The sequence below is a fragment of the Rhizoctonia solani genome, chromosome 8 (assembly GCF_016906535.1).
Source record: "Rhizoctonia solani chromosome 8, complete sequence".
Taxonomy (NCBI): Eukaryota; Fungi; Basidiomycota; class Agaricomycetes; order Cantharellales; family Ceratobasidiaceae; genus Rhizoctonia; species Rhizoctonia solani.
The window spans coordinates 132,247-151,793 of NC_057377.1; the positions used below are offsets into that span (position 1 = coordinate 132,247).

At 43.1% G+C, this 19,547-nt stretch overlaps 7 protein-coding genes across 7 annotated transcripts; 3 read left to right on the forward strand and 4 right to left on the reverse strand.

Annotated features, from left to right (window-relative positions):
* Window positions 1-1,600: 1,600 nt before the first annotated feature.
* On the forward strand, window positions 1,601-2,452 carry RhiXN_09512 (uncharacterized protein; the record flags this gene model as incomplete). The annotated part of the gene is made up of 3 exons (XM_043329328.1): window positions 1,601-2,040; window positions 2,119-2,232; window positions 2,287-2,452. 3 exons carry the CDS (start codon window positions 1,601-1,603, stop codon window positions 2,450-2,452), a joined length of 720 nt encoding a protein of 239 aa, XP_043182162.1.
* Window positions 2,453-3,669: 1,217 nt separating this feature from the next.
* Window positions 3,670-4,527, reverse strand: RhiXN_09513 (RNA-directed DNA polymerase from mobile element jockey; the record flags this gene model as incomplete). The annotated part of the gene is made up of 1 exon (XM_043329329.1): window positions 3,670-4,527. One exon carries the CDS (start codon window positions 4,525-4,527, stop codon window positions 3,670-3,672), a length of 858 nt encoding a protein of 285 aa, XP_043182163.1.
* Window positions 4,528-4,685: 158 nt separating this feature from the next.
* RhiXN_09514 (uncharacterized protein) lies at window positions 4,686-5,928 on the reverse strand (the record flags this gene model as incomplete). Its single annotated transcript, XM_043329330.1, has 5 exons — window positions 4,686-4,980; window positions 5,109-5,128; window positions 5,188-5,361; window positions 5,432-5,736; window positions 5,874-5,928. The coding sequence occupies 5 exons, from the start codon at window positions 5,926-5,928 to the stop codon at window positions 4,686-4,688; spliced, it is 849 nt and encodes a 282-aa protein (XP_043182164.1).
* A 3,046-nt stretch (window positions 5,929-8,974) lies between these two features.
* RhiXN_09515 (Retrotransposable element Tf2 protein) lies at window positions 8,975-9,670 on the reverse strand (the record flags this gene model as incomplete). Its single annotated transcript, XM_043329331.1, has 1 exon — window positions 8,975-9,670. The coding sequence occupies one exon, from the start codon at window positions 9,668-9,670 to the stop codon at window positions 8,975-8,977; it is 696 nt and encodes a 231-aa protein (XP_043182165.1).
* A 183-nt stretch (window positions 9,671-9,853) lies between these two features.
* RhiXN_09516 (Retrotransposable element Tf2 protein) lies at window positions 9,854-12,325 on the reverse strand (the record flags this gene model as incomplete). Its single annotated transcript, XM_043329332.1, has 3 exons — window positions 9,854-10,824; window positions 10,873-11,239; window positions 11,288-12,325. 3 exons carry the CDS (start codon window positions 12,323-12,325, stop codon window positions 9,854-9,856), a joined length of 2,376 nt encoding a protein of 791 aa, XP_043182166.1.
* Window positions 12,326-13,641: 1,316 nt separating this feature from the next.
* RhiXN_09517 (Retrotransposon gag protein) lies at window positions 13,642-15,192 on the forward strand (the record flags this gene model as incomplete). The annotated part of the gene is made up of 1 exon (XM_043329333.1): window positions 13,642-15,192. One exon carries the CDS (start codon window positions 13,642-13,644, stop codon window positions 15,190-15,192), a length of 1,551 nt encoding a protein of 516 aa, XP_043182167.1.
* A 404-nt stretch (window positions 15,193-15,596) lies between these two features.
* RhiXN_09518 (Retrotransposable element Tf2 protein) lies at window positions 15,597-18,632 on the forward strand (the record flags this gene model as incomplete). The annotated part of the gene is made up of 2 exons (XM_043329334.1): window positions 15,597-17,624; window positions 17,670-18,632. The coding sequence occupies 2 exons, from the start codon at window positions 15,597-15,599 to the stop codon at window positions 18,630-18,632; spliced, it is 2,991 nt and encodes a 996-aa protein (XP_043182168.1).
* Window positions 18,633-19,547: the final 915 nt, after the last annotated feature.

Consider the following 19,547-nt stretch of genomic DNA (forward strand, 5'->3'; position numbering starts at 1 on the left):
CGACCTATTGGTATTTGTCCGCATAGTAATATGCCTATTTCCCGCCGAGATATCGGCGTCGGCGCGCCCCGCCGACCTTTGGCGCTTATTTGCAATTACTAAGCGCCGGCGCTTGCATGCTTACTTGCACTTGTTCTATGGTCTATAAGTACCGTTCCTACATATAAATGCATGATACAAAAAATGCTATAAATCATAGAAATAATATTATGACCACTTCGCATAATCAGACGTGTATATATGCAAGCGCAATGAGGAAATAAAGTATAAAAGGTCTTGTAGCACCGCCAGTTTCCAAATATAGTAATATTCATGCCCATATTTGGATAGAGCAAGTATGATTACCCCAGTTCGCACTATTCACTATTGGCAATTAGGGGCGCATATGTCTAAATTAGTCATTCCATAACAAGGACTCTCCCAACCAAGGTCCCAATTTTGTTGAACAATGCAAGCCTCAAAACCTTGACCCTGATTTTGAAGGGGAATTCACTGACCAGGAACTATGCAATCTGATGGAATTGAATGGAACTTTTGACAAAGGGGAATGAATTGATTTATGTTTGCCTAAGAGTACTTCTGCGTACTTTCCCAACTTACTTTTGTTGTGATATTAGATGATTGCTTGTTGGGTCAAAGAGATCTCAATACATTTAACTTGCTAGCAGCTTGATTGCAAACTCATTTTTCATGTAAGACATACAAGGACTTACGCCAGGGAATCTGTGGAGACCTAGGAGTTCCCAGCAAGTTTATGGCTTGGCGCCACCTTTGAATTTTGTCAGGACTTGAAACACGGGTGTACAATTGCTGCATAAACTCATGCTGCTGTTTCCTAGGGAAACACAAGGACCTAACTTCATGCCCATATTGCAAGGAACCTTGCCTCAATTCAAGTGGCAAGCCTTGTTGTGTTTTCCACTACACCCCTCTCATTCTCCAACTACAGGGGCTATTCCAAAATGTGGATATGGTCAAGAAGCTCCAGTACTGTGTGGAGGTTGAAAAGGAGCATGAACCTGGTATAATTCAGGATGTTTTTAATGGCGCTCATTATTGCTCCCTATGCACAAAACAAGTTGCTCCCAACAACCCATACCATTTTTTTGATAACCCTGAGGACATTGCATTAAGCCTATCAACCAATGGGTTCACACTCTTCAAGCAACAAAGACAGGGGCTCTCAACTGTGTGGCCAATCATTCTGATTAACAATAATCTCAGCCCAAAAATTTGCACTTGCCTGGATAATGTAATTTGCACTGGTGTAATTCCTGGACCATGGCAGTGCAAGGATCTCAATTTGTTCCTTGTCCCACTCTTGGATGAATTGCTTGAACTTGAACAAGGCATAGAGCACACTGGGCTCTCACCTGCAGGAGAGCAATATATATTTTCCTTGCAAGCTTGTTTTATCCATATTTTTGGCAATATTCCAGCGGTCAGCAAACTATTACTCTTGAAAGGACACAATGCATTTTCCCCATGCTGTACTTGTTAAATCAAGGGATGCCTCTTTTCTTACCCCAGAGTTTCTGTTCATTATCTCCCTCTCACCCACCCAGGTCTTGAAGCCAAGTGGGATTGCAAAAACCTACCAATGCACTTGCATAAAGGATTTCTGGCCCATTATGGTGAACTTGACGCTGCCCATACACAGACAGCACATAACAACCTTGCCCAGCATTATGGAGTTAACAGTCAGCCTATATTCTTGTTCCTCAAGTCCTTTGATCTTGCCTCCTGTGCTCCTTACAACATCATGCATTTACTTTTCAAAAATATGGTTCCAAATATGCTCCTGCACTGGACTGGGAAGTTCAAAGGTTTGGATCAAGGTACCAGGAACTACAAGCTCCTCCCAGCAATTTTTGCAGTTATTGGATTGGAAACCGCTAGCTGTATTCAATATATGCCATACAGCTATGTTGGCACACTTCCCAACATTGCTCAAGACGGACACTTGTACAAAGCTGAGGCATATTTGTTCTGGATTCAGTATATTGCACCAATTGTGCTCAAGGATTGGTTGCCTGTCTGGTATTACAAGTAACAATACATTGGCCTTTGGCAGTTCTGAACTCAAGATGCAGAATGCTGACACCCCTGTTTATATAGGCATATGCTCCTCCTGCATGAGATTGTCATAATGTGCCTCAAGTTCAAGCTCACTTCTGATGATGTTGAACATTTGGATAAAATGGTTAAACTCTGGGTGACCCAATACAAGAAGTATGTATTACATCCTCACAATTCTGAACTTATATGTATACATTTATGTTACAGGTATTACTATCAATACTTGGCTGATTGTCTGCCTGTCTGCCCCTTAACCATCCACGCAATCCTTCATATCCCATCCTACATTTGGCAAACTGGCCCTCTCTGGGCATCCTGGGTGTTTGTAATGGAACAATTTTGTGGCCACCTTTTACCTGCTGTAAAGAATTGAGTTCAACTGTACAAAAATATCAACAACTATATTCAGCGCTGTATGCAAATGCAAATAGTTTCAATGATTCACAACCTTCCCACGCTTACGCACACTTCCGTTCCCAAGTGTTGGGCTGACAATAGGACAGAGATATCCTCAAAAGATACAATCTATCCTGAATGTATGTTTAACCCAGGCACAATGCTCCCCAGACTCATACTAACACCAATTCTTAGTTCCATCACTTATTCTTGGAATGCCAGTCATTAAGAAGGTAGCCATGACCAACTCATTATACAACCAACTCACTAAGTACTTTGGTATTGTTTATTGGTCTAATAACGCACAGTATCTTTGGTCTTGCATTGACTGTAACTCACTGGTTTGGTATGGATGGTTTTGCATGTTGGGCAATGGTGATTGAATTTGTATGGCCAAATTGATAGATGGTGATCCAGGGGCATGCAACAATTCATTTGTGCAGGTAAGGCAACTATATATTCTGGCTTCACTGTAAAGATCTTGTTTCATTCCTTCCCCTTTGAATTAGTACACATTACTACCCAATGCAAATTCCGCTTTCTGGAACCAGCACAATCAACCAGTCCGTGAAAATCAGTATGGTTGGCTCCTTGATATTTACTATGTTGTGTATACAGAGGGGTGAGTACTGCTGGCTTGATTGTGCTTCAGCAACTGACTGCTATTTAGCAATGGCACTTGCAAGCCTTATTTATTGGCATTCATTCAGCCATGCAATACCCATGGAATGGATGCAACACACCCTGATACTCCCATGGTAACTTATGAACACATGCTAACCCCCCATATGGTACATCTTGAGACAGTTGAAGCCATGATTGGGCAAGTACAATGCAGGAATAGCTGGGCAATAGTTGATTGGAATCAAAGTGGAATCTGCACTCAATTTCTAGATGACAACAATGATTGTGCATAGCTTTCACTTGCGTTTCCACCTATCCTAGTTGGCTGTTTTTGTTAATTTCATTTTCTTATGTATTTACATCATGGTATGATTTTGTGTGATTTGTTTGCTACTCTATAAGAAAGGCGCCCAGACACTGACCTTGGGATCTGGCAGCGTCAAAGGCGTTTTGATCAGGTCAAGAACGCACCCAAGACGCTCTTGAGTGCTGACGCCAATCACAACAGCACTTTGGAGAGCCCTCAAGCGTCTTCTCAGCTGGTGGTCAGCGCTCAAGGGTCCTCAGCGCCTATGTCCAGTGCCCATACTTTCCACAGTGTTTTACAGCAGACTGGTTGTTGCAGTATATACAAATCTTGCAATAACCTTGATTTTCAGCTATTTGTTTTGCTTTCATGAATGCTAGCAATATGCCCAGCATTTCTGCATTGTAGATGTTTGCTTGCAGTCCAATACCAACCAACAACAACAGAGTCCTTTTTTCAGCATGTATAATGTAGCCAACGCCAACTTTCCAAATGCCATTGGACACTGCTGCATGCCCATCTGAGTAGCCAAGAACGCTGGCATGGCATTCTTTGAGTATGCTGATTTTGGATAGGATTTTGTTGCAGTATATGTTGCGTTTGAGGCCATTGGTGGTATCCTTGATTTTGATTTGATCTGGGAACAGTATGGATGGGTTTGACAGGTGATTGAGGTATGGGGAGACAAACTCTATCTGTGGGTTGCTATGTGATGCAATGAAATGGATGGGTGACTGTATGCTTTTGGAGTTGTTGCATCTGTTGCTATTAAGGGTGTGTGTATGCATGTCCCATGATATAGGGAGCCATTTAGTAACCTCAGACAGTTTGGGGATGGTTCTTAGTTTAGCCAAGTAATTCATGACAAGCTTTTTGCATGTGATGTGCAAAGGTGGGATAGAAGCTAGGTGTTCAAGACAGGAGATAGGTGTGGTCTTGAAGGCTCCAAGGAGCCATCTCAATCCTTGGTTCTGGACCTTCCTAAGTGGTTCAAGCAATGACTTCTGCCTGCGCCCCAGAAACCACAGAGGGGATCCATTTGTGAGGATTGGGATGACACAGGTAAGGTATAGGATGCGCGCATGCTTGATGGTCAGACCATGCTGTGTGTTGGCTAGCATGTTTAAACCAGCTATGACTGCCTTGGCTTTGTTGGCAGAGTTGGAAATATGCTCTTTGAATGAGAGCTTTCACATGTTTGTAACATGATGTTTTTAACACAGGTTGTTAACAAAGATGGAAATAAAAATGTAATATATTGTTATATCTCTGTATACATCTAATATGAGTCAAGGTCCACACTGCTGGTGTCCTTCTTAGCCAAAGCCTTTGAGCTTTTAGACATGGGTGGCTCTGACTTCTTCAGAACAACAGAGTCTGTTGCTTGAGATGTTGGAATATCTGCCAGTAGATCCAGGAGTGCTGGATTTGTAGTATTGATACTGTATAAATCTGTATCATTGCCTAGCAAGTTCATAACCCCCAGTTCAATTGCATCTGGAATGTCTTTGTACTCCTCATCCAAAGCATTGTTGGCATCAGAGTTGTTCTCCACCCCCAGAGTTGGTAGATATCTGTAGTTTTGGCTTCAGCATTGTCAATTGACCACCCCTTGATAAGATGGGTTTCAGCATTATGGGCCAGGGAAACAGCTGCGCTGGGCGGATTCTGTTCAAGGACAGACTTGCTTAAATCACAGTACCGTAAAACAGGCTTGTGAACCTGTAATACATGATGATTTTTAGCTCTGTAGAGCGCTTACAGACATATAGAACACTTACCTTTTTGTCAAGTTGACGCTTCCAAATCAAATGTTGACAAATCTGAGTCATATGAGCTAGGGTTGAAACCTTTTGAAGGGAGCGCTCTTTGGTGTTGATGGCCATAAAGCAGGAAACTGATTGCTCCTCACCCATGGAATTAGGGATAAGCAAGAACAGTTTCCTAGCTAAATACTGAAAATGTTTGTAGTTAAGTAAAGACTGATATTGATTGCATCCAAAAGGCATCATATAGGCTACTTACTGCAAGAAAGCAAGCGTTGGGATCCCTCAATAATTTCCCCCAAAATTTATATGGGCTGAAATCGACTGCAATTGGCAAGGGAAGGGTGAAAGGGTATTCACCATGTGCATATGCAGCTAACTGTGATTTGAACACATTGATTGTAGAATGAACCCCTTTGCTAGTGCTTGGGAAGTTTCTTGCAGCTGGTATTGTCCCAGCATTCAGCTCAACAAAAAGCAACTTCTTCAAGTATAATGCAACCTTAATAAACAACAGGAAAGCTTTAGTGAGATCATCAGCACTGCCAGGGGCTGATCTCTGGGCTGGTCAGAGTATCAAAGTTCCAGTGGAAAGTGGATTGAGATTATTGCGCCAAAGGATATCAGTGTCTCAATAGTCTATTTGTAAATATATCAAATCTGGTAATCTTCTGGCCAACGTATAGAATGAATTAACATACTTGGGTGAAGGAAGAATCTGGCAAGATAGACTTCATTCCTGGCTGCAAGGACCATATCATAGTAATGGGACTTGGAGATGGAACAAATGCTGTCAATAACATCAACAGGAAGTGCAAGTTCTGATTTGTTATTTTTGAATAGTTTTCAAAGCAATGCCACAATGCTCAAGTTGAACAGAAAGACATTGCTTGCAGTTGAGTGTCCAGACTCTAAGCACTTGGTAGCCTTTGCAAATGGTACAGTAACTTTCTTGAGTTGGCCCAACTGTTGTTTAAAACAATCATACTGTTGAAAGACACACAGAGTTGTCAACGCAGAGGGGCCAAAATGTATTCAAAGTCAGACAAAAATTTTAAGTACATGGGGAGAAGTCTTTGGAAGATCTCTTCCAGTCCTGTACAGTACATGCAGAATAGATGCCAAATACACAATATTCCAACACATACTGTTCCAGATTTCTAACAAATCCAAGCTTATGGTTCTACAATTTGATAGGAGTCAGAGAACAGACACACCAACAGAATATACTTAGACTTGCATACCTTCATCTTTTCAGGGTCTAAAACCCTGTTGACCACATACTCAATAGCAGGTAAGCACTGCCTAATGCTTGCAGCACAGTAATACCAGCCTGCAAATCAAGTTTTCCCTGGCTTTTCTGTCCCCCAAGTGATCTTCTGTTGAACACAATAGTTGTTGAAATGTGTGGCTGCAAAAGTTGATTTACTGAGATATGAGCAAACCACATGGAGCTGGATCTTTAACTAATAGAAGGTTACATTAAGCCATAGAAATGGTGGAGAAGAATCACTTACCTCTTTAAAGTACTCTAATTGACAGATATTGTTGATTGCATTATGAAGTTGATGGCATGGGTCTGGAAGGATAATGATACACGGGTATATCTGGTTAATGAGTTCCCAAGCCAATTGTGTGTTCCCAGTGCTATTGCAACTAATTCCAGAAAACATGGGAGCACCAATCTCTTCAATGACCTTGGAGTCCAGTTAGCTTAGTGAAGTTGGTTAAATGAGCACATATACACTTGCACCCAAAAAGATTGAGCCACATGAGCTCAAATCAATGACGCTCACACGTCACCCACACAATTGAGAATTCATTTACAATGTAATAGTAAATTACATAGATACAGTAGTATAGAACATATATACAAAGTTTTAGATTGAAACTAAGTCTCCTTGTGGAGATACATGTGAGCAAAATTTTTGGGCTGACTCATTCTTTTTGATCACTTTATATAAGCTACTTGGTCCTCCCTCATTGACTGCCATTTACCACCCCTTTTTACGCTCAAACACCTGCCAAAAGTGCGCAAATGGCTTGATACACTAGTCCCAAGACTAAGACTCAGATAATTGCACTGAAAAAGCTCAAATACTCAGATTGGGCTATTGTTCAGCTTTTGCAACCTCTGACCAAGGTCTCTCACACTACTGTTGGTTGTATCTGGGCCAAGTATGGACTTACTGACTGCCCACTTGATTGACACAATCCCATTCCTGGGAGCCCACAAAAATTAACCCCCAGCAACGTCAGATTTGCTGCTTTGGCCCTAGCTTGGAGTAGAGTACCAACAGCAGCAAATATTAGATGGCAGTACTTCCCTGCTGTTGGGTCCTCTACCCTCTGCCGCTACCTCCAAGAGCTGGGTTTACAGCCATACAAATGCTGCCAAGTACCCCTGCTCACTTATTGGCATAGAAAAGCCTGTTGCGTGTGGGCCCACAGTTGATTATTCTGGCCACAATCACGCTGGGACAACATTGTCTTCTTGGACAAAGTCCAAATCAAGTTATTTGGGGCTGACAGTGACCAATATTACTGGAGGCAACCTAGTGAGTCCCTGTATAATCCCTGATACACCAAAAAGACAATATCTCATGGTGGCAGGGGCATCTTCATTTGGGGGTGCATTACCCAAGAGGGAGTTGGGTGATTGTGCCTTATACAATGCAAGCTGAACACCCCAGGATACATTGAAATCCTTGGGGATACCTTCTTTGGAACCCTTGCAAACTATAAAATCACCCCATTTGACATTATATTCCAGCACAACCAAGATCCAAAGCATACAGCCAGGCTGACACAATGTTGGCTCACCAGTTGGGGCATAAGCATCCTCCCATGGCCATCAAAAAGCCTGGATTTGAATATAATTGAGAACATCTGGTTGCATCTGAAGGAGTGCATGAGTACTCACCAACCTCCCACTTCAAATAAGGAAGATTTATGGAAAATAGTGAAGGACAAATGGAAACAAATTTCCCCAATATATATTGGCAATTTGTATGATTCATTACCGCATCAAGTACAAGCTGTGTATTTAGCTAAAGGTGGAAACACCAAATACTAAGATTTGTATCCAAATTATTCAGTTTTGCATGTCATTTTGGGTGCATGCATGCAGTTGCAGGTGCAATATGAAAATGCTCAAAAAGAATGAGCCAGCCCAAAAATTTTGCTCATGCGTATCTCCACAAGGAAACTTAGTTTCAATCTAAAACTTTGTATATGTCCTAGACGTCTGTAAGGACGTTGAGGGTGCGGGCGCTTGTGGCTGTGTGGCTAATACAGTAAAACCGCTTAAGGCAGTGACAAGGTACCCTACAACAACAAACTAGCTAACTACGGTGACCGCGCGCTTTAAGGCGGCGGCAAGCTACGTATGTGCGGCAAGACAACGCTTAAGGCATGTATCTAAGTAATCTTTACTGGGCTGTAAGGCCCTTGTACAATTATGGGATGCAACAAGAGGTAATTGACCTGGGTGTTACCATGGTCAGTTGGCCTCCTTATATATTACAGAGCTACCTAATTACAAATACAACTATATGCAATACTGTATCAAATAAGAACCCCAATCCGCAGTCAGCCTTACTCATGCATACGTGTCACTGACGTGTCATTGTGATGTCATTGGGTGGAGGTGGCTACGTGTGCTGAGGTAAGCGTGGATGGGGACGTGGCTTGGCGCTTAGCGTATGATTTAAGCGCCGAAGTCATGTGATCGAAAATGTTGTCCGTTTGCCTTTGTTTAAAATCAAGAAAATGGGAATAAATTCCCTGGTATCAATTGTGTCTACAACACTGCCCCCCCTCTAAGGGCCTTGGCAGCGCCAAGGGCCTTTTTCTTCATGTCTTCTTTGTACTTTTTCAAAAATTTTTCTGCGTTTTTCAGGTTTTCTTGGGGTTCCCACGTATTTTCTTCCAAGCCGTATCCCTTCCATTTGACTTGGAAGAACCATTTCCCTCCCCTCTCCTCTGCGTCCGTGATTCCTTCTACCTCATACTCTTCCTCTCCATCTATGGTGACTGGTGGAGGACGGCTTTCAAAGTTACGCTTTTTGTCCCTCCTGACTTTGGACAGTAGTCCTACATAGAAGACATTGTGGATCCTCATTGTTGGCGGGAGTTCTAGGCAGTATGCCCGGTCAGAGATCTTCTTGGTTATTTTGAAGGGTCCTAGCCATTGTTTGGTTAGCTTGGGACTCAGGGTTTTCAATTTCACATTTCTGGCGTCTAGCCAGACTTCTTCCCCTATTTCAAACTCAAGTGGCTCTCCTGTTTCTCCAGCTACCATGCGTATCTTTGATTGCCGGAGCGCAGCCTCTATTTCCTGCCATTGTGCTTCCATCTGGGTTGCCAAGTTGTCTGCCTCAGGGACATCTGTTGGTACGTTGCTTGGGGTCAAGGAAGGTTCCCAGCCGTATAGTGCTTTGAATGGGGTTTTGCCTGTTGAACTATGTACTGCGTTGTTGTAGGCAAACTCCGCCATTGGTAACCATTTGACCCAGTCCTTCTGATTTGTTCCTGAGTAAGCCCTTAAGAAATGTTCAACCGTGGGATTCACGTGCTCTGTCTGTCCACTGCTTTGGGGGTGGTAGGCCAAGGAGAAGTGGGGGTCTATCCCCAGGCGTTGGTACAGAGCTTTCAGGAATTTATTATTGAAAACCCGTCCTCAATCCAATACTGTCTTCTCAGGCATGCCATAACGTTTCCATACGTGGCGTAGGAATAGGTCTGCCAGTTCTGGGGCTTTGAGCTTCTTGGAACATTCTACCAGGATGACATATTTGGTAAAGCTGTCCACAATGACTAGTATAGAGTTGTTGCTCCCGTCCTTTGGCAGGTCTACTATCATATTGTACAATACATGTTGCCAAGGGCGTGATGGGAGTTCCAGAGGTTGAGGTGGGATGGACGCGTACTTGGGTTTCTGGATCTGTTGGCAGGTTTTGCATGAGTCAATGTGCCAGTACGTGTCAGCACGGATGCCAGGCCAGTAGTAGTTCCTGGATACCAACTCTAAAGTCCGCTGTCTGCCTGGGTGGCCCGCCAATGGGCTGTTGTGGAAGATCCAAAGTAGGTCTGTCCTTAGGGTCCCTACATCTGGTACTACAATTTGTCCTTGGTAAAACAATAGGCCAGCCTCCATTTTGTAATCTTTAAATGCGCGTTTAATGGAGGGTGGTGCCTTGGACTTGTTTTGTAGGAACAGGAGGATTTCCTCCAGCAATTTGTCTTGGTCCAGGGATGACTCAATCTGGCGTTGTAGCTCTTTCTCCAGCGTAACTAAGGCAACGTTGGCAAATACTGGGTCTGGCAACATAGACTGGGGTTTTGGAGGAATGTCTGCGTGATCCAATTGTTGTGACAGGGCATCTGGTTTCCCCAATTGTTTTCCTGGCCTGTATACGATTTGGAAGTTATACCTGGCAAGGAGCAGGTGCCATTGTGCGTGGCGTTGGTTGAATGTGCGGGATTCCTTCCAGTATTCCAAGTTGCGGTGATTGGTAAACACGGTGATTGGGTGCTTGGTTCCTTCTAAGAAGATCCGCCAGTACTCAAAGGAGCGTATGATTGCAAGGAGTTCCTTATTGTGGGTGTTGTAGTTCTGTTTGGCACCTTTGAAGGATTCTGATAGGAACCCTAGGGGATGCAAGCGGCCGTCTTCCTGTCATTGGCTGAGTATGGAACCTAAGGCTGCGCTGGAAGCATCTGTTTCCAGGAAGTAGGGTTTGGCTGGATCAGCATGGCAAAGGACCAGGGCGTTGGTGATGGCATCCTTTAGTCCTTGGAAGGCTTCTTGTTCCTTGGTATTCCACCCCCATGGCGTGTCTTTCTTGACCAGGTTATGTAACAGCCTAGCCATGTGGCTGAAGTTGGCAACAAAGCAACAAAGGAAGTTGGCAAACCCTAGAAACAATTGGACTTCTTTAACCTTAGTAGGTACCGGCCATTCTTGTACCACCTGGATTTTGAGTTTATCCAGGCTGAAACCCTTATCTGAGACAATGATCCCCAGGTATTCCACAGAAGTGACGTGAAACGTGCACTTAGACACCTTGCAGAACAGTTGGTTCTCCATTAGTCATTTCAGGACCTCATGAACCTGTTGTGTATGTGATGCATTGTCCTTAGAGTATATCAGGATGTTGTCAAGGTAAATAATGATGCATACATCCAGCAAATCCTTGAATAGTTTGTTCATGAAATGCTGAAAGGCAGCCGGGGCGTTTTTTAAGCCAAAGGTCATAACCAGGGATTTGTAGAGGCCATACTTAGTTTGGAACGCGGTCTTCCATTTGTCACCTTCCTTTACCCGTACGTTGTTGTAACCCCAGCGTAAGTCCAGCTTAGTAAAGATCTTGGCACTGTGGAGCTGGGCCATGAGGTTGTCTGGACGGGGAAGCAGGTAAATGTTCTTCTTGGTGCGGTTGTTAAGGCGGCAATAATCAACAACTAAACGGCGGGAACCATCCTTTTTGGGTATAAACATTACGGGGGAGCTGATCAAAGATTTACTGGGGCGGATCTTGCCTGCCTTGAGCTTGTCCCTGAGCCAATCTTTGAGTGTGGCGGATTTGGTGTCAGTCATGCTATATAATGGAGAATTCAAGGGGCCTTCTTCTGTCAGCTCAATCCCAATGTTGTAGTGCCGGTGCAGGGGAAGCTTATTGAACTCTTCCTCTCCAAATACCTTGGCGTATTGATGGTATTTGGTAGGGACTCCTTCAAGCAGGTTTTGATCAGCTTCCTCCTCTTTGGCAATGGCTACATGTTCTGGTGGCGCGTGGGGAAAGGAGAGGGTGCGTTGATTCCAATCAATCTCTGGATTATGGTTGTCTAACCATTTCAATCCCAAGATGGTGGCGTGGGACCCTGTGTTGCAAATTAAGAAGGTCTCAGTCATACGTTTGCCATTGAAGGAGAAGGTTAGATTAGCCTTTTTCCAAATTTTGCCAGCCTGGGGGCTTGACCCATCAAGCATAGTAATGGTGCGGGGTGAAGGAAGATCTATGAGAGGGAGGCAGAGTGCTTCCGCGGTACAGGGGTGGAGAAAAGATGAGGTGGCGCCTGAGTCTATCAGGACTTCTAGTGATTCCGCTTTTTTCTCTGGTGTGATCAAAATGGTGAAGAGGGGTGACATTTTATTACTAGATATGTTACAAATTTTGATACAAGAGTGTCATGACCTTAATTGGCATGACATAATTTTCTACTATTTTCTACCTTTTTTCTGAGACAGTTTCCTTTCTTGGTATATATTTATGACTCATCAAGATCACGTGACATATTTGATATATGATGTGAAATTGTAATTGACTCATTGTTTTGTAATGTTGTTTTTGATGTGGCTTCTCTCTTGTATATAAGCTAGGTCAAGTTGCCGCTAGAACAGCAAGACTTGACCTCTTTGTCAATTCATCCTAAGTCTTACCTACCCATTGCCCTGCTCCCTTGTTGAGCACAGTGCACTTTACTTAAGCATCACTCACCAGGCCTTTGTTGCCCTCTACCTTAAACCACACCCCCTGGGCCCTTGTCGCCCCTCTTGTTTCATAGTCCATTGGTGATAGGGCCACGGACTCTAAACCTACTTGTATCATAGGTCCGAGCTTAGTCGTGACACTAGGTCAAGTCTTTCTTGTATTCCTGTCGACAAACAAGACCTACGCTTGGATAAGCACCAAAGCTTGAAAAGTCATCACATTGTAGCCCCTGTGTAATAGTCAAAGACAGGAATACGAGTGGCAGTAAAGCCGCGGGATAGCCCCTTGCTAGCAATTGTCCGCATACCAGGGTGTCCGCACCTTTAGCCATACGCTGTTAGTCAGCCAACCTTCTGCTTACTAAAAACCTGATTGTTAATCACGCTTGTACACAGCTGTTGATATCAATATAAGGATAGTCTAACGCTAGTAGGAAAGCAAACAGTTAGTATTTTAGCGCTATAAACCCGTTTGTCTATCTGATCAAGTACCAATTTGCATCGGGAACGCATCCTAGTGTTCGATTTTCTAGACCTTGTCCTCTTCATCATCTTCTGGCCTTATTCTGTCGTCACCCAATACCTCTATCTCAAAAAAACCCTCAACAATATTGACCATATATTAGTGGGTCGTATCAACAATCTTGAAGAACACATTGCTTGCATTGAAGAACCAGGGCTACTCCAAACTATTGCCCACATTAAACATCACAAGTCTTTTGCCAAGCGCCTCAACAATATCTACAAGGCCGATCTTCAAGAACAAAAAAATCTGATCTCAAACCTCAAAGCTCATAACCGCGACCTAGCTCTTACCATCGAAGAGCAAGAGAGGCTTATTGAGGAAAAAGACAGATTACTAGTCGAGAAAGAACTGGAATTGGACAATTTCCACTGTTCCATCCAGGACATTACCCAAGACAGAAAGGGTTGGATTCACCGCTACAAGGAATATGAATTCTTTGCAGTCTCATATGATAACGCCTGGTTTGGGCGAGATGGGAGAAATTAGTCTAGTAACTCCCCAAATTCCATCAGGATGGTCTGCCCCATCCTCTCGAACCCATACTCCTGCTCCTGCGGCTGTGCCGCCTCATGTATACTCCCCTATGTCGTTTGATCAGATGTCAGATTGTGAACTTCTGGATATGGTAGCTCAAAATATGATTATCCTAAAAAAAGAATTTTCACAGTTGCAAGGGGCTTACAAAGCCCAAGGAGATCAATTAGCCCTACTAAGGGCAGAATTGGAGGAACATTGTGATCAGTCGCAAAACCAACATATTTTTTACTCCAATCAGATCCAAGGAGCCGCTGCGTCCATCCAAGCTGTGCAAGATCAGCTAAATCACATGTCCCTCACTCGTTCCACAGCTCCACCTCCACCTCCTCCTCCTGTCACTGCCACTGCCACCAATCCTCCACCTGCTCCCATCTCTTTGAATTCTGATTTAAAATTTGCCAAGCCTAATAAGTTCAATGGTAAAAAAGAAGACGCCCTTAATTTTATCATTGCTTGTCAGGCTTATATCAGGGCAAAAGGAGCAAATCGTTCTCATGAGGAAAAAATTCTGTGGGTTACATCATACTTTGAGGGAGCAGCCGAGGATTGGGTTCGCCCATACAAGGAAAGGAAGGTGTTCAGGGGAGAGGCAGTGCCCCTTTTGGAAGACGTCGATACATTTTGGGCTGAATTCACTAAGCATTATGTGGATACAAATTGGGATGAAAAATATCGACAGAAATGGAACAACTTGCGTCAGAAGGGTTCGGTCCAGGAATACACTCGTGAATTCCAACAATACTCCGTCTCTCTGGGCTATAGTGATGAGACCTTGCGCGATAAATATTATGATGGCCTTAAGAATGAAATCAAGGATATAATGCTATCGACTATGTTCCAATGGCGTTGTGCCACAGCCCAACAAGTATATGACAAGGCAGAGGAAATAGCGAACCATATTGAATCTACTCGTTTATCTCATCCATCTGTTCCTTCCTCTACTACTCGGGTCCCTTCCAACAGTACCTCCCAATCCACTCCCATTTCCAGCCCTACTCGCACTCGCCTCAATGTGGGAGATAATGTTTATATGATTGACCCCACCACTTGCCGCGCTAAAAAGGGCGCCATCACTTCAATTGTACGCACAACCTCCGGTAATATGCCGAACGTTAGGTGGAATGGCGAATCTAAAGACACAATGATTCCGTTCCCCTCCCTCAAAAAAGACAAGCGTCCTGCCGCGGCTGCCCCTGTCAAACCCATCATTGCCCCTACTCCGGTCCTAGCCTCAAGTTCCAAAGGTCCAGGCCCCATGGATCTCGATGGAAGAGGGTTTGCCAATCTTACTTGCCATGTATGCGGTGGTAAGGGTCATTTTGCGCGCAATTGCCCATCTAAGCCCATGTCAGGCCATGTGGCCAACGTAGAATGGTCTTGGGAAAGGCCTAAAGAGGAGAATCGGATTGAAGTAGTGTCTGACGAGGAGGAGTTGGGAAAAGGGAAAGCCAAGGCCAATTAAGGAGTAAGGCACTTGGCTGTATGTTAGCGGATTTGCATCATGTAAACGACAACCTAGAAATATTCTCTCTATGTAACTCATCTCAAATATATGCGTCATTTACTGCAAACCCGTGTGATACTCCTAAATCCCAAAAATCAAGTTTTCTGGCTAAACCTTTCCAAGGAAAAGCCATGATCGACTCTGGAGCAATGTCCTGTTTTATCCACCCTCTTTTAGTAGAAACCTACCAACTCCCAACTTATATACACCCAATTCCTAAAAAACTGCGCGTTATTGATGGCCGAGAAATTGATTCTGGCCAGATTACTCACTTTACTTGGTTCAAATGTACTATTGGCAACCACACCGAAGAACTAGAATGCCACATTTCCAATATTGGCAATCATCAATTAGTTTTAGGAATGTTGTGGTTAAAAAAGCACAACCCCCAAATCTTGTGGGAAAAACATACACTTGTTTTCAATTCCTTATATTGTTCCAACAATTGCCTAGCCACGCCTGCTGTTTTAGAACTTAATGCAGTAGAAGAAATCCCTACCCCTTATCAAGAATTTGCTAGAGTATTTTCGGAGGAAGAATTGTCAAAGTTACCACCTCACCGTCCTTATGATATCGCCATTGAATTACTCCCTGATGCAAAACCCCAACATGGTCCCATTTATAGCCTAGGTCCAAGGGAGGATGCGGAACTCAGGGAAACTCTCAAAAAGCAACTCAAGGCAGGACTGATTCGACCCTCAAAGTCGCCTATGGCTTCTCCAATCTTATTCGTTAAGAAAAAGAATGGTAAATTGCGCATGTGCGTGGACTACCGGCGCTTAAATAGCATGACCAAGAAAAATGTGTACCCGTTACCCCTGCCACAGAATCTTATTGAGAAACTACAAGGCGCAAAAATCTTTAGTAAATTTGACCTTAAGGCAGGATACAATTTAGTCAGAATCAGAGAAGGTGACGAGTGGAAAACAGCTTTCAAGACAAAGTACGGATTATTTGAATACTTGGTTATGCCCTTTGGATTAACAAATGCACCGGCGGTCTTTCAAGACATGATGAATGAAATATTCCAAGACCTTCTGGACGTCTATGTCATTATCTACTTAGACAACATTTTAGTATTTTCTTTGAACAAAAAAGATCACGAGGCCCACGTGCAAGAAGTACTGAAGAGACTACAGGACAATAATCTCTTCTGTAACATTGAAAAATGTCATTTCCACGTCAAGAAAATTGATTACCTAGGGTTCATCATATCGGAGTCTGGCATAGAAGTTGACCAGTCAAAAGTCACGGATGCAATGAATTGGTCGACACCTAGGAATGTCAAAAATATTCAGGAATTCTTAGGATTTGTGAATTTTTATAGACGATTCATCCCCAACTTTGGCAATATGGCGCGACCTTTGTACAATCTACTCAAGAAAGACAACCCTTGGAAGTGGGAATCAACAGAACAGCACTCTTTTGACAGTCTCAAAAAATGTCTTACGTCAGCACCTTTACTATTACAACCGGATACCACAAGACAATTTTATGTGGAATGCAATGCGTCGGATTACGCCACTGGAGCTATATTATCCCAACACAATTCAGAAGGGAAATTAGCACCGGTAGCCTATCTATCCAAATCCTTATCCCCAGCTGAAAAAAATTACAACATTTTTGACAAGGAATTGCTAGCCGTTATTAGGGCATTCAAGGAATGGCGTCATTTGTTAGAAGGGTCAGAGTTACCGGTCCAAGTTCTGACGGATCATAAGAACTTGGAGTACTTCTCCACATCACAGTCCCTAAATAAACAACAAATCAGATGGGCAAACTTCTTAGTCGATTATAATTTCCAAATCATCTATAGGCCTGGGGCACAGAATAAGAAGGCGGACATACTTTCACGGCGCTATGATCTGGTACCCCTTGAAGGGGGGGTAGAGAACCAGGTTCTCCTAAAACCGGAACTTTTTATTTCATCAATTACTCCAGATCAGGAAATCAATGACTTAATTGGTGAAGCAATCTACAAGGACGACCGCCTTAAGGAAATTTTACATAAGCTTCAGAACAAAGAAAAGGTCACAGATTGGGAGTTAAAAGAAGGACTGTTATGGCATCAGGGAAAGATCTTTGTACCTAGAGACAACACCATTAGGAACCTTGTTCTAGAATCTAGGCATGATGCGTTAGCCGCAGGACACCCAGGACAAGCAAGAACACTAGAACTTGTTTCAAGGAGTTACTATTGGCCGTCCATGAAAAAATTTGTCAATTCTTACGTCAGCCACTGCGAAACCTGCATTAGATCAAAACCCACAAACCAAGTACCTACAGGTCTACTAAAACCCTTACAAATTCCGGAACAACCTTGGGAAGACATAGCATATGACATGATCGTAGGATTACCAACCTCAGAAGGCTTCGACGCGATCCTAACAGTGATTGATTGATTTTCAAAAATGGTCCATTTCATCCCTACTCAGTCCACAGCATCCGCCATTGATATTGCCAACTTATTCATCACCTATATATGGAAATTACATGGTCTCCCCAGAAGCACGGTTTCAGACAGAGGCCCCACATTTAATGCCAAGTTTATTCAACATTTGTACAAAAGGCTGGATATCAAACCAACCTACTCTACGGCCTACCATCCACAAACGGATGGACAAACAGAACAAATACAAAGGGAAGCTGAAATCTTCATCCGCATGTTTGGAAACCACCAACAATCTGATTGGGTATCACTACTACCCCTGGCTGAGTTTGCCCTTAATAACCTGAAACAAACCTCTACGGGCAAATCTCCATTTCAGATCTGTTATGGGTTGAATCCTTGTTTCTCTGTAGGACAAAAATCAGACGAATCAGTTCCCAACGCAGATGAGCATGCGGAATTCCTAGAAAAAGGCTACGATGAAGTCAAGGCCACATTGTCATTATCACAGGAAAGAATGAAACACTTCTATGATCAACGCCATAGGGAAGAAGAAGAAATTCAAGTAGGGGACAAGGTCTGGTTGAGTCACCAAAATATAACCACCAACAGACCATCCATCAAACTTAGTCATAAGAAACTAGGCCCCTATCTTGTGATTGAAAAAATTGGATCACACGCATATAAATTGCAACTACCTCACACAATGCGCATACACCCCGTTTTTCATATTAATCTTCTAACAAAATTCCATCCCAACCCTCATGGACGAGATCCTCCTCAACCTGCACCTATCATCACAGAAGAAGGAGAAGAGGAGTATGAAGTAGAGAAAATCCTGGATAGCAAATGGAAGGGACAAGGAAAGGCAAGGAAGTTATGGTATCTAGTGAAATGGAAAGGATACGATGAGGGAAGCAACTCCTGGGAACCGGTTGACAATGTGGGAAATGCACAAGAAGCTCTAGAAGAATTTCACAAGGAACACCCTGACGCAGTTGGAGCTTGAAGAGGGGGTAATGTCATGACCTTAATCAGCATGACATAATTTTCTACTATTTTCTACCTTTTTTCTGAGACAGTTTCCTTTCTTGGTATATATTTATGACTCATCAAGATCACGTGACATATTTGATATATGATGTGAAATTGTAATTGACTCATTGTTTTGTAATGTTGTTTTTGATGTGGCTTCTCTCTTGTATATAAGCTAGGTCAAGTTGCCGCTAGAACAGCAAGACTTGACCTCTTTGTCAATTCATCCTAAGTCTTACCTACCCATTGCCCTGCTCCCTTGTTGAGCACAGTGCACTTTACTTAAGCATCACTCACCAGGCCTTTGTTGCCCTCTACCTTAAACCACACCCCCTGGGCCCTTGTCGCCCCTCTTGTTTCATAGTCCATTGGTGATAGGGCCACGGACTCTAAACCTACTTGTATCATAGGTCCAAGCTTAGTTGTGACAAAGAGCCAGAGTCCTTGGGGTTCTTGCGCGTGACAGCAAGTCCCCTCAGTCTTTTCCCAATTTGGGTCCAGACTCTTTGTGTTAAGAGTCGTGTAAGTACAGGAGTAAGAAAGAATTACTATATACAAAATGTATATGGGAATAACTAAGAACTAGTATTAAGAATCAGAATATATGCACAGAATATATGCACAATATAGGCTAGGTTATCAGGAATAACAACTCCTAACAAATAGTCTAGCAACTATGAAGTGCAGGTGGTTGGTTATGTATAGTACCTTAGACTAATGTTACTTAAGCCTAAGTGACTAAGGGTATGTATACTTAAGGTCTCTAGGATAGTACCTTAAGTAAGAGGGTTACCTGACTAATGTACAGGATTTATAGGATTTGCCTAATAAGTATAGGACTTATATATGCTTAAGTAAGACTTAAGACTTATGGGGTTTACCTAAAATA